This window comes from Enoplosus armatus, chromosome 6 (assembly GCF_043641665.1).
Source record: "Enoplosus armatus isolate fEnoArm2 chromosome 6, fEnoArm2.hap1, whole genome shotgun sequence".
Lineage (NCBI taxonomy): Eukaryota > Metazoa > Chordata > Actinopteri > Centrarchiformes > Enoplosidae > Enoplosus > Enoplosus armatus.
The window spans coordinates 4,639,891-4,654,538 of record NC_092185.1 but is presented as its reverse complement, the minus strand read 5'-3'; the positions used below and the strand labels follow the sequence as shown (position 1 = coordinate 4,654,538).

Here is a 14,648-nt window from a genome sequence, read left to right as displayed (position 1 = left end):
TTGTAGATCCGCAGCACTAGAAGCTTCTTTTTAATGGAAACATGCTCTCTGATGCTCGAAGCTCATAATGATGATCTAATATTTTAATTATAAGTAACAGCAGAAAGTTTCATTGCTGCAGAGACAGAGTCAGGTTGATCGTATGTTCTCCTACGATATAACACGACCAGCTACAATTAAAAAATACAAACTATGTAAATGCTGTTTAGTTGGATGACATATTTACTCAGCATAGAAACACAGAGTTAAAAAGGGAAAATCCATGTGTGTACTTAACAGAGGGACTCGCAGGGATCGGGTTCACTGTGACTTTTGTCTTCTGGTTGTAAATATGTGTGGTTAACCACTGGAATCTCAGCTCGGGCTCGGTTAAAGTGCCGGGTCCACATATAATGTCATTTAATCAGCACAGTGACACTCTGCTGCAGCGAGGAGTGAGAATACAAATCAAGAAAGACACGGAGATGAAGATACTACTTAACTCTGCTGCATATTTATTTTCGCAACAAAATAAATAGGTATATGTTGTCATGTGACCCGGATGATTTCCTGTTCTCTCTGCTTCACAGATTTTCTCAGGGCTTTTTGAGTTTATGTGGTTTCACTTATTAAACTGTTTTGAAAGGAGCAGACTGGCATGCACTGTGTGAGAGTTCCCAATCGAATGTCGAGAAAAATTAAAGAGAAAGCAATAAAAGTGCACTTAGTGGTACAAACTGCACAACAAATGCAGTATGTACATGTCAGGATCACTCCCCGTGTCGCAGGACCTTCGACGCTTGTTCGCCTCTCAGCTCCAGAGTTTTGTAGTCAGTTATCCCACCTCCAAATCCAAAAATGTCCTTCTAGAGTTAAGTACCATGTATGTGTCGCTGACCACAAAAGCTATAAAGTTACATCATATATCGTACATTTCAAACACATACCAGGACCAGTTTTCATTCATTAAAGGTGCCCTGTAGAGTTGTCTTGTAAACAAACAAACAAAACTTACATTTACGTTACAAATGCATTGTGTTCATCCTTGAGCCCTAATAAACACGTTGGATCCGTTTCCTTCCACAGTTTGAATCCTGCATTGTTCACTAGCTTGCAGCCTTGCGCATTAATGCGTTTCTTGGCACGTTACCGCCCCCTGTGGATCAGCGGAATAATGTAAAACCATTGTCAGGAATGTGCGTCCTTGTGGTCGAGCACGAGAACAAACAAAAGTGCCATTAACCCTTAAATGTATGGCTGTCTTCTCAAACATTGGACACAGCACTTATATAATGCCGATTAAGCCTGATATTAACATCATGTTGCTTGAGAGCTCTAACAATACAAAAAACATGTTTTTACAATAATATATTTCATATATCTTTCTGAACAGCAAATCTTTCTCCCTCTTTTCAAACTTTAAAATGGTACAGAGTAGTAATTCTTTCTCTCTTCATAAAGCCTCGGGATCTGAGACATTTTCAACTCGGAGCTCTCAGGTCAAATCACAATTTTTCGCCTGCTCCATCCTCATTAAATAGAAGACAAGGTGGAGTTTACACCCATTTGAACACACACATATACGTGGACATGTTGCCACATTTGTTGTTGACAACTGTGTGTTTACGTCTGTCTTCCTGTCTGATGCTGATTGAAGTGGATGACTTTTCTCCCAGAGAGGATCAGACCTCAGAGGAGATCAGCAAACTCACAGGGATTTTAAACCTCTCTCTCTCTCTCTCTCTCTCTTTACTGTGTGTCACTATGTCTCCCCCCCCCCCTCCCTCTCTGCTCTCTAATCGCTGTGTTGTGGTGGTGACGCTTTCTCCTCCCTCTCTTCTCCTCTCTGGGCTGTATATAAGTGTGCATGGCTGGCTTGTGTTTCAGACTGACAGAGGGACTGAATGTGAGCCTTTCGGACGTACGGCGCAGAGGGCCACCATGACCCCTGCGGTGACCCCGAAGAAGAGACCCCCACCTCCCCCTGGACTGCTAATTATTGGTCGTGTGCAGCATCTACAGGTGAGCTGTTGAACTCAGGTACCAAGTTTTCACCAGCCAACTGTTGGAAGCTTGTTTCTCTCATTTGTGTCAAGCTAAAAAAGGAAAAACAAGTTTGCAGCTTTTGTTTTGCTGCACAAAGAGGAAAATAAAGTGTATTTTTAAACCCTGAGGGAGGCGGAAACCCTGGGTGTTACAGCATGGCTTGAGGGTCTGTTTTGGGTGATGCAGGAAGGAGGCAGGAAGGGGGAGCGCCCAGTCATGCCAGGAATGTTGGCTGATCTTTAACAATACCCTCGCAGTGGAGAAAGTTTCTCTCATTTAGAAATCAGATGCACAGCAGCACATTTTCTCAAGTCTCTGACTTTTGTTTTTACCCAACAGGCATTAACGTTCTGCTCAAAAGTAGCACATCAGTTGTAATGGAGACATTGAAGGTCCCATTTAGGTGGAGTTTCAATCATTCAGCAGACGCGCTGACTCATGACAATTTACAGTAAATTGTCAGAAAAGCCGACAACATGGGAGGTCACGGTTTCCGAGAAATGACAGTGAGAGCAGCTGGATTAAAGTTCCTAACAGCCGACTATAAAAAGTTTCTTTGTGTTTATGGGAGCGTGCTGTTTTTCAGTCAGCCCTCCAGAGAGACAGAGGGTTAAAGTGTCTGGGGTTAAAGATCAAAGGCTGAAGCTGGGAGTCTTGATGAGCCGACAGGATTTCAGGATTGTGCATTAAACTCTGCAGTTAATCTGAAGGACGCTCAGGTGTTTCATTGAGGAATTATAGTGACTGATGCAACCAGAGGAACTTCTTCCAATAAAGAGAAATTGTTATGATGATATACAGTATGTTGACATGTTCTGAAATGCATTGATATGGAGAATCGCACGAGTAACATTGTGGTTGTTTCACTTGAACTTTATTTGGGAAACATTTCAGAAATAATTCTGAGAGAAATCTATGTTGAAGATGTGGTAATTTAGAAAACAAGGAACATTTTGTGAATGAAAACCTACAAAATTATTATCGTGATTGTCATTCATTTGTAAAACAATTGTGCAGCTTTAGTTTATTAATCTATCCAATAACACACTGACTCACACTGCAGCCAGATCAACACCTCAGCAAGGCTCATGTCAAAGTCCTGCATTCAGAATTCGACTTGAGTAAATGTACACAAGAATTACCATCAAAATGTATTTAAAGTATAAAAAGTAAAAGTACTGATTATGCAGAACGGCCCCTTTTCAAAGTGTTAAATTATGGAGCCCCCAAGGTCCCAAATTATACTTCTTGTATGTTTTGTGCATAAGGTAATAAATCATGCAAACAAGTTATTATCTTGTAAAGTAAAGGACAAGTAAAGTACAATGTTTCCCTCCAAAATGTTGTGGAGTAGTATATATATACAGTAGCATACTAAAGTACAAGTACCTCAAAATGGTACTTAAGCACAGTACAGTAAATGTACTTACATACTTTGCATCACTGGTATCAGCGTCCATGTCAGCTGATATGTTATAAAATATTACTGTAAAAGATATATTTGAGGTCATTTACACTGTAAAACGTTCAGTACATGCTTGCTTTAAAAAACAAATCTATTAAAAATATTTGTGCATGTTACAGTATGTGTTTATGTAAGAAGACTAATATCAAACAATATATTGTTACTGAAGTTTTTACTCTCAAATGTTGATATTTGAATCTACCTCAAATATCCTGTATTGTTTTAGCTCTAATTACCAGCGGTGGGCATGTGCCAAAACGAACATTTCATCGTTTTAATATTAGCGTTATCTTGAGATTTTTCTAATCTTAGATGGAAATCTTTAAATAACAACATTAAATGTGCAACATCTTTCATTGTCTCTGCTGATAAAACATCTTTCTCCACCTTTTCCTCCTCCTACTGTTTGCATTGACGTCACTTTGACTCTTCCGTCCCAAACAGTGGCCAAACAAGCCAACAGGAAGTTTCTATGAATGGGTAGAGCTCTGATATTGAGACGAAAACGAGGGGATATCTTGGAAAAAGTAACAACCATCAGAATAAACAACGGCAGTCGAGAGGCTCGTCATTTGACAAATATCAAGTGCTGGTTAGGAAACAGTTTTTCTACCCCCCTTTCATTATTTTAATCTCCATCAGTTCTGTCTTCTCTCTTCCTCTGAGCTTATCCATCTGCTTTCTCCATCTGACAAATCCACCCCGAGAACCCAAACTCACCAATCATCTTCGTCCTGGCAGAGAGATTTCTGGAGCCTCGGCGCTCACCAGGCGCTGTGATTAGCTTTGGCTCTGCTGAGTGAGTGGAAAGATTTCAGCCGTGGTGGTTCCTTTTCTCCAGCTTTTGTTTTCAGGCTTTCGTGTGAGGAACATGAATCATGACCACATTCAGTCACCAGGAATATTTGTTAAAAATGTTCCTCTTTGCTCTGGTTAACATGGTTCAACCAGCTTCACGTGTGATTCATGGAAAGTCCTGATGCAGCGTCATGTTACTGAGTGTTCGAAGAGATGATGGAGGAGACAAAGCTACGGTCCAATTTGGAGAATTTTCATGATTCATTTTAATACTGAAGGCGAGGCTCCTTCTGGACAGTTACACAGTGCTCAGATACGCTGTTTTCACTGTATGAAGATGATAAGCTTCAGTACATCGCTGTGACTGACTCAGCTTTTTACTCAGGCTTTACATTTACATTACAAAGTCACATTTTTATAAACGCTGGCAAAAGTGCCAGTCAGCTGGTTCATCCAACACTTTGGTCAACAGAAAGATGTCACCACATCTGCCGGCCAAAATACCATGAAATTTAATGTGAATATTCATGGTGCCCAGAGGATGAATCTGCACGGACGGAGGTAGCCACGGTAGCCAGGTAGTTTCGTGGTAATATTTTTTGGTCATTGCAAGAAGAAGTGACAAGGATGAACTTGGACCAACTTATAATGTCTGATTGTAAATTGAAATGGTTTCTATCAATACTACAGGGAATGCTCCATGTTTGACTGATAGAAGAAACAACAACATGCATTCTATCTATCTATCTATCTATCTATGATTTGTCAACAGGTTTACAGGTCTGTTTCCAGACAGCGGCATGAAATGTCCAATGCTTTCATGGTGTTTGAAGCGAGTGAGTAGTAATGTGACTTGGTGACGTCCGGTCGGTGGTGGAACATATTTACGTGACAGATGGCGTATGTGAGGGAATCTGTTATTCTGGCTCCTACTCCTCGGCCCTCCATCAGGGGTTCGGCTCGATTCCCAAACATCAAACCGAGGACATACTTCTCCCTCTCCTGGCGTCTCTGAATGTGCTCAGAGTGTTCTTGTCTTTCCATCCTCTTAGAAATGCCTCCATCAAACTGTCGGCTTCATTTACTCCTGAGTTCAAAATGCTTTCTTTGGGCATGAAATTCACTCGTGTTCCAGGAGAAACTGGTGTGAAACGAGCTCCAGAGGTTGCTGAAGTTGTCGAGGTCGTACGGCAGCACACTGAGCCCTACACCAAAGATAAAAGCTGGCTTTAGATCAGTCCCCGTGTGAACACACACACACAGATCATGAAGATCAAGACACCATGAACTGATCTGTTATCAGCTTCCTCTTGACCTTCAGGTTCAGGGACACTGCTGAACGGTCTAAATTTCAGACACTGGCAACTGTGGCTCAAATTCACCCCAATTTTCCAACAGAGACGCTGAAGATTAGACAGTCCCCCTCTTTCTCATTTTGGTAAATGAGGGGAGCCACAGACATCAACAAACTCTTATCTTAATCGATGCCAGACCGACCCACGGCTCCAAGCTCCTCTGGATAAATAATTCACTTTGACACAAAGCCAAACATTAAACATGAGCTTCAATTCGTTTAATCTGAGGCTGCTGCCTCCGTCTTTTATTGTGATAAGAGCCGTCGACAGGAGGACATGAAGGCTTGGTCCAGTGATGGACCCAGACTGTGGTCGCATGGCAGTTTTTGTTTTGTTGTCGATAACCAAATGAACTCCTTTGATCGGAAAATCTACAGTGTGAGGCTTGTTTTGAATACCCATCAGTCTCACCTGAAACATGATGGTTGTTTGTTCAAGCACTTTGGCGAACTACGTTTCCCTGAAAAGCAACCGAACAGAAAATGAATCTGCAGCACAATGTTTCCAGAGCCTGGACCAAGTAGTTTTAGTTGCCTAAACTTAACCAAACTATAGAGGTGACAGAGCAGAAAACGCTTGTATGAATTGTTTTTGGAAAGGTCATATGAGGTGTTTCGGGGGACACTGACGAGCAAGCTCACAAAAAAAGGCAGAAGAACGTTAAAGCACATATGGTGCAATATTATCAGTGTCTTAAAATCTTGCAGATTGTGATTATTCTTTGATGAAACTTGCAGAAACATGCAGTCACTGTTAAAGATCTCGCAAATGCCTGTTCGGCTCATTTCATTCATATAGCTGAAATCTAAAGGGGGGGCATTTATTCGTAAACAGAGATCCACGGCGGTATCCACTGAGCCAGCGTAGCAGGATTGAGATCTGTCACACCTTGCCAAACCAGGATCAGCTGTGAGTAGAGCTCAGAGATTTCAAGCTCAAACAGAAAACCTTCAAAGAGAATAATCAGAGACATTCCTATCATCCAATCATGCCTGCTCTGCTTTCTGCCAGGATGGAAGTGGTTTCAGCTCGAACTGAGAGCCATTATCCGTCCGTGCATCCATACATTTACTGTAACGCTGCACAGTCGGCTTTGAAAAATGATCTGTTTTTACTAAGTGCGGCAGCCAAATTATTTCCAAACCTACAGGGAAACACTGGCAGAACTACAAAGACAGGAAAAGACTTTGATTCCAAACCAACATAACTCAGATAGGAAAAAAAACTAAATGAAAATGCTTTATAGTACTTTATATTACTATTGAATACTATGCTTAAATAAACATGAAACAATATCTTTTTGAAAAATAGATTCAGGAGGTGGTTGTTGATATTGTTCTTCGCTTAAGGCTCATCAGGTAAATGACAGCAGACATCCTACAAATTAGCATAAACTTAATAAAGTTAGCACTTTAACTAATTTATGCCTCAAGTTCGGTTGTATGCTAACACTTGTGCTTCTGTGTTAGATAATAGTAGGCTTTGTCATGTTAATGCTTTAGCATACACATTGTCAAGTAAGAGCTCATCGAGAAAATAATCATTAGTTGTAGCCCCAAAATCATAGTAGCCGTTATGCTAATGAGTTAGCATACACACTGTGAAGTGACAGTGAGAGTTTGTTTTTCTTTTAGTTTCAAATAGTAGTGAAATTATACATATTTGTTAGCATAACATCAAACACTGAATTGGTGAGAGTTCAATAAAATGTCAAATTACTTTGGAATGTTACAATAAATACAGTAAGTATAAAATACTTTCACAAAAGTTAAGAAGTAGGAAACCTTCAAGAATTTCAATGAGTGACACAGAAAGAAACTAGACTGAAATGACTAAAGTACATAATTGAACCGTCGGTTGGTCTCTTTTCTGCTCTCTGACTGGATGCTTGGTTCAACCGGCTGTATGTGGGACGCAGAGACACAGCAAACACATGAGCCATTTGGCAGGGAAGCCTGTCATTGCGGCCTGAGGCCTCAGCTCTGGTCAGAGGAGGACAAGATGTGGACGGGAAAACGGCGGTCTGTTCAGCTCAAGTCCTCGTTCCAATCCCTGGGTGTCAACTGACTTCCTCTCTGTGACCTCTGACCTTTGGGTGCCATGGAAATGAGCCAAGAACTATTTATGTCTCTGAGGTCGGGAGATGAAAATGAACTGTTTACATGGACTCGTGTAAGATACAATGATCCAGTGGAGGGATACGGATGCTGCAAAAGTTGAATTAGAATTAAAAAAGAACCAATTAATAGAAGAACAAGTAGGGCAGATACGAATTAATTTAGATATGAATGAACTATATCATCATGTTGTATTGTAGCCTCCTGTATCTCTAGATTCTGTGAACACTATTGGGATATCAAAAGAATTATAAATAGAATTTCAACAGCTGGAAAATGAAGATTTAGCTTCTTACAAAACGATGTTGTCCAGAATGTCAGCATGTCAAATACACTCCAGATGTTTCCACAGACTTAAACATGGAAAAACTATTGTCTCATAAAATCACTGCAAATGCTAAAGCTTTCATGATCCACTATTGTTCTGTGACACTCGCAGACAGAGGGAGTAGTAAAACAGAGGTTTATTTATATGACAGAAGCTGTGGACCAGTGACGAGTTTGGGTTAGATTCTGAGGAACTGTTGAGCTCATCCAGCTGTGACTTCCATAAACTCATTGAACAGCGTCGATATAAAAAACAGTCAGAAGGTCAAATGAAGTTGAAGAGACTTCTGCAGATGGGCTGAAACACTTCACACTGTCATTAAAAGCTTTGGGTTTAGTGTCTCTGCTGTTTATTCTACAGTCTGTCAGCATTGTGAAATGCTGCAGGAGACATGACGCCAGAGTGTCTTAACCCCGGGGTCGCATCCGGCCACTTGTATAGTCCAACATCCTTGGAGATTGTATGTTTTGTTTTGGAATAGAGCCTTGCTACTGCCCGTTATGCTGCAATGTGCAAATAGATTGTTTCGTGGTAATCTGGCCAGTCAGTAGATATGTTTCCATCTACTGCCATTTTCAATTCACACATAAAAAACATTTGAAAAAGAGGTGAAATATTGAAAAAGTGCAGATGGGATAAATGCTGACATACATAGATTATTCAAATACACCTTGACGCTGCGTTACCTTCGACTGTAAACACTATCATGTCTATCTCATGTCCTGATATATCATCCTCACGACTGCTACTCAGTTAGTGTTGTCACGTCCTTTTGAATAAATCCGCATAAACATAGTTGATGGACACACATAATGATTAACCTCTTGGTAGCTAAAATTAGCCATGCAAATTGGAAAAATTGTTTTCTCTCTCTCTCTCTCTCTTCAGGATGATTGACAGCTGCTCCTCCTAAACCCCAGGATGCCTGTGGTGCCAGTGGGCGGAGCATCCTCCTCCCACCACATCGTACCTGTCGCCCTCACCTGCTCCTGGCTGCTCCTGCTCTTCCACGCCGCCTTTGGTCAGAAACCAGCTAAGCTGCCGCTGATTGGACGGAAGCCCTTCATTGCCGCCTGGAACGCCCCGCTGGACATGTGCACCATCAAGTACAACATCACGACCAACCTCGACCGCCTCTTCCACATCCACGGGAGCCCGCGTGCTGATTGGACGGGCCAGAATGTCACCATCTTCTACGCCAACCGGCTGGGCTACTACCCCTACTACACGCCGCAGGGCGTCGCTGTGCACGGCGGCCTGCCGCAGAACTGCAGCCTGGACCAGCACCTGTTCAAGGCCTACCAGGACATCAACCACTTCATCCCGGCAGAGGACTTCCGTGGCCTGGCCGTCATTGACTGGGAGTTCTGGCGGCCACAGTGGAGCCGTAACTGGCACAAGAAGGACATCTACCGGCGCAAGTCGAGGGAGCTGACCGCCAAGGCGTACGTCAATGTGACGGCGGCACAGGTGGAGGAGCTGGCACGCCGGCGGTTTGAGAAGAGCGCCAAGGCGTTCATGCAGAGGACTATCCAGCTGGGGACACGCCTTCGCCCCAATACCCTCTGGGGTTTCTACCTCTACCCCGACTGCCACAACTACAACCTGCATGAGCAGAACTACACCGGCTTCTGCCCTCTGCTGGAGAGGCTGAGGAACGACGAGCTGCTGTGGCTGTGGAACAGCAGCACGGCGCTCTTCCCCTCTGTGGCGATCAGGAAAAGTCACACCAACAGCATCAGCAACATGCACTTCTCCCAGCACCGGATCCGAGAGTCGCTCCGCGTCGCCTCGCTGACCTCCAAGGAGTACGACCTCCCCACCTACGTGTACTTGAGGCTGGGCTACCGAGACGAGGCCCTGGCCTTCCTCACAGCAGTAAGTTTATCACAACAATGCAGTTGTTTCACTGTGAGTTCAGTATTAAGCAGTACATACTTTCTCCCGTTTCCAGTATACTGGTACGTAACGAACCGTGTCTTATATAGTTACATTATGTTGAATGTGAAAGCCGTTTACAGCGATGATCTGCTGATCAGCTTCTAACAACAGCTCCATATTGCGGCCTACTTTTTAGCGACCCAATCAAATGGAAAGGATCAGACCCTGCAGCCCAAAGAATGACCTGACCTCACTTCTGGGTTGAAAAAAAAATCCTGACTCTCCTTTTGTAAAGAATCGTGCAGCCTTACGTGCAAGGTCAGTTAGTACTCACAAGTCCATGGGATGTCACTGGCAGTGTGTGCAACACAGACAGAGACGGCTGCATCAGTCCAACATGGCGCTCCGTCCGGCGGAAACAGTTCAGAACGAAGCTCCAACAGGAAGTCTCCTGGGTCACTTCACCCCACTCAAATCAAGTTCATCTTAGCTTTAGCTTCAACACTAACACACACTAATAATGCCCAATAACTTCTACTACAACTGTGCTAATGACGTAAACATGCAAACACGCTAATTGTGATTAGCATCGCAACTTAAACCAATTTCATTGACTTGGTGCAGTATTAACAACACACACGCTTCTATTTACCTTCTGCATTTTAAAATAAGTCCTCAACCAGGAGATATAACTCTCCAAGTAAAAACATCAGTAACTGAAGTAATCAAATAAATATAGGTTATATATATATATAAGTTTTTATTGTCACACGATAGTGACATTCCTAGGTGCTTAGCTTCAGCAAGAGTCTAACAAATATATAAAATAAAGATGAATCCAACAATAGATTAGAAAATAATCTAGCAAATAGATAAAATAAAATAGAAATATATAAAATAGAGTGAAAATGAACAGTGAACAATACAATCAGTTGAAGTGGAGTAAAAAGTACAGTATTTGCCTCTGAATTGTAGTGGAGTAGAAGTATAAAGTAGAAAAGTATCTCTTAAGTACTTAACTACTTAACAACTACTTAAATACTCTACTTGTGTACCACTGTTACATGACCCATAAGGATGTTCTGTTCTTCACAACGCCGGCTGCATACTTACATCTGAATTTATTCACTACTGCCACCTTGTGGAGATCCACAGAAAAGCAGCTCAGAGTCACCAAATACAAACCTAGAACGCTGCGGTGTCATTGTTCGACCTAAACTACACCACCGTCAGCAAAACCAGAGGGCGTTTTTTGCCTTCGAGTCTGCAGATTCACTGAGAAGTTTAGAAATTACCTGAAACATCTGTGTCACCGAGGTATTCGGTGGGCAAGAACACGGCAAAATGCTCTGGACAAAAGGTGGATGTTTGTTTCTTTCATTTTGAAAACATCCTTATTTGAAAAATTATTTTTCTCTCTGGCCACATTAAATTCTTCTATTTGTCTGCGTCTTTTCGTACAGATTATAAATAATTATGTCTTTACAAACATTCTATAAAAATGGTGATTATGTACTGAATGCCATGTGATAGAAAAGATTAATTCTCAAAAGCAGCATGTCATTTTTGTTTTGTTTGACAATTTATCTTGACAGCTTTTTGGGCCATTAAAATCCTTTCTTGTGCATTGAGGGAACTCCTAAATGAGTTCATAAAAGCAAATATTTGCCTCTTTAAAAGCTTTGAATGTTCACTGGGCCTGGTGTTGTTTAAGTAATGTGTGTGTAGGTGACGGAGATGGACCGTGTGATGTGACTTCTGTACTTCTGTGTTTCCTGCAGAAAGACTTGATCCACACCATCGGGGAGAGTGCTGCTCTGGGAGCTGCAGGATTCGTCATTTGGGGAGACCTGAACCTGACCTCGTCCAGGGTGGGTGTCCTTTGCCATAAAGTCCCAAAAATCTTTACCCCCTCCTACTTCCTGTAACATCCCCTGACTCCCTCTGTCAGCTAATGATTCATTGACATTGTATACTGTATTTAAATACAGGTCATACGAAGATCTGCTGTCAAACTTTTTCTTAATTTGTGCCGTTGAGTCAGATGAAGTTTGACTCTGTACGTTCATTTGAAAAACATTCTTTCCTCAAGCTTCTTGGTTTGTTTTGGACTCCGAACAAACCACAGCAGTAAATATAGTCAGACAATAGAAAGTTGACATCATGTGGTCGCTGTGTGTCGTGAAACCACTCTGACATTCTGAAAACTATAATGCACAACATGTTTTTACAGCCTGCAGTGATCCTGTCTGCATGGAAACAGGGTTCATCCAAACAGCATTTGACAGTCAGATCCACCAGAATCTTAGAGAGCGTCAGTGCACGTCTGTTATCCCTCAACCTGGCCCACCTTAACTCTCAAAACCTGCTGTCAGCTGTCGTTATCTCAGTACAAACTCTGGATCTTTTATCGGCAATCAGTGGGACAACAGTTAAAGGCTATTAGCGGGCAGACAAACTCCACAACAAGCTGACACACACATATCATCACCTTATAACATTGTTATCATTAGCATGTTAGCAAACAATATTCACTCTCCTTTTAGCTCTGGTCTCCACCAACTCCAGAGAAAAATGTCGGACTCTTCAGCTGCTAGATGCTACACTTTCTTCACCAGTTGGTCTCTAACTGTGCGTGTCTGCTGTTTGGCGCTGGGCAGGAAGTGTACAGTGGGTTTATCTGAGCTTGTTTGATGAAAACATAGACTTTTCACACTGCATATTCTCAGCTCAGGGCTATCCTTAACCCTATTTCACACTGGCACCTGCCTGTTTAGTCGATTCTCAGGGGATAACCCTGCAAACTCGGGGCCAACCCTGCTCTAACCCCTGGCTAAAGTCGAGGTTAGTCCACTTAACGTTCACGTAATGTTCCAGGATTGTACCATGTCATGATCATGTGTCATTTTGTTTCCACAGCATAACTGCACCAAGGTGAAAACCTTCCTCAGACACCGTCTTGGCCAGTACATCACCAACGTGACGCGAGCAGCCGAGGTCTGTAGCGACTTCCTGTGCCAGGGGAACGGCCGCTGCGTCCGCCGGGACCCCCTCGCCCGCCATTACCTCCACCTGAGCGCAGATAGCTACCACATCCGGCCCTCCGTGGACGGGGACTTTGCCGTCACTGGGTGGCACTCACAGCACGAGCTGCAGCTGCTGACTGAGAGGTTTCGTTGCCACTGCTACGAAGGCCACGAGGGCGACAGCTGCGACAGCATCAACAAAGTGAGGGAGGACGACGGCCCGTGGAGGGAGGAAGAGGAGGAGGATGAGCAGGAGAGGCGGAGGACAGAGTGGGAGGATGAGCAGGATGAACGGTGTGAGGGAGGGGAGAGTGAGGCGCCGCTGACCAGCTACAGCCTTCACCTGATGTTGTTGATGCTCCTGTTGAACTTATCGTTTGTAAAGACGGTCGCATGAAGCTCTCTGACAACAGCAGCGCACAGATGTTACTTTTCAACACACAGACAGAATGCTGTTTTTGATTTAAGCTGGAGACAAGGTGGTCTTTGGCTGGATTTGAATCCAGGTTTGCTAACTCAGCGTGATTATCAGGCTATAATCATTTAAAATGTCAAATAACACCAAATGTTCTTAAGATCTTAAGTTCCCAGATTCCAAAGAAATTCTTCAAACTTGTTTACTCTGGTACTGCTTGTTTAGTTTTGCTGGTATTTGGTCATAAACCAAAGTATTTCACAAGTTGAAATTTTTACCTTGTGATGCCGCTAGATGAAAAGTCGGGGGATCTCCAAGTTATTACAATTCATCCTGAGGGGGGCTTAATGTGTGTAACAAATGTCAGGATCAGGATCACCAAAGTCAGCAGAGTTCATCCTCTGGGAACCATGAATGTCCAATTTGTGGCCATTAGAGGATCCGATGATCAACACACATTCATACTCAGCTGAGGTCGCTGCTGAGTGGAGGAGAAACTTTTAAAATTAATGATGTTCAATGTGAAATGAAAACATTCTTTTTCCTCATAGAGCTGCTGTGTTGAAAAGTAACACGTGTAATAAAAATTCTTTTTAAAAAAACATGACACTCCCTTTTTAAGGAGTGTGATGGCACTTTACATGACACAGAGGTTTAGCATGTCGACAGATGAGGGTTTGGTTCAACCAGGTGAACTGTATTTGACTTCTGCAACAGTCTGCACTGCCTCTTTTGCCAACAACTGCATCAGTTCTTCCAGGAACGTTACCGTAGATACTGTTTGTTACACTGAGTCACCTTCGGCAGAGAGAGGGTTTGGCGTGATGATCATCCAGCGTCACTGCAGAGCCGAGGATCCGACCGGAGGGGTCACGTTTCTGCATTTAAAAGCTTCACAGTTCAGTAGAATCACAGTCAAATCTGGCTCGCTGCAGGAGGATCCTCTAGATCCTCTAGTCAAGCTTTTCGATGGAAACCAAAGGGTGCTAATAGTACAACACAGCCATATGTAGGAAAATAATCACCAACACACAACTGGTCAATGGTGTTCCATTAAGAATTGCTATTAGTGTATTCTAATGGCATGAAGCTTGTTTTATTTCCTCAACAATAAGCTGTTATTTTACTTGACACTATACATGAAGTGTGTATTTTTTTTTTATTGTTGCTTACGTTATACTCCTGAAGTACAGCTTGTCTGGAAACACCTCATATTTGAGCCTGTTGGGACGTGGTGT

The 14,648-nt window shown here is 42.7% G+C and overlaps 1 protein-coding gene across 1 annotated transcript; it reads left to right on the top strand.

The window, feature by feature from the left end:
• The first annotated feature begins 1,968 nt into the window (after window positions 1–1,968).
• hyal4 (hyaluronidase 4) lies at window positions 1,969–13,392 on the top strand. Its single transcript, XM_070907543.1, has 4 exons — window positions 1,969–2,001; window positions 8,977–9,966; window positions 11,751–11,840; window positions 12,889–13,392. The coding sequence occupies exons 2-4, from the start codon at window positions 9,010–9,012 to the stop codon at window positions 13,390–13,392; spliced, it is 1,551 nt and encodes a 516-aa protein (XP_070763644.1). The 5' UTR covers window positions 1,969–2,001; window positions 8,977–9,009.
• Window positions 13,393–14,648: the final 1,256 nt, after the last annotated feature.

Excerpts from the sequence above, each read along its gene's own strand:
- hyal4 (XM_070907543.1), top strand. The coding sequence starts at position 9,010 with ATGCCTGTGGTGCCAGTGGGCGGAGCATCCTCCTCCCACCACATCGTA. Across the intron at positions 9,967-11,750 it reads CCCTGGCCTTCCTCACAGCA|AAAGACTTGATCCACACCAT; the intron begins GTAAGTTTATCA and ends TGTTTCCTGCAG. Across the intron at positions 11,841-12,888 it reads TGAACCTGACCTCGTCCAGG|CATAACTGCACCAAGGTGAA; the intron begins GTGGGTGTCCTT and ends TTGTTTCCACAG.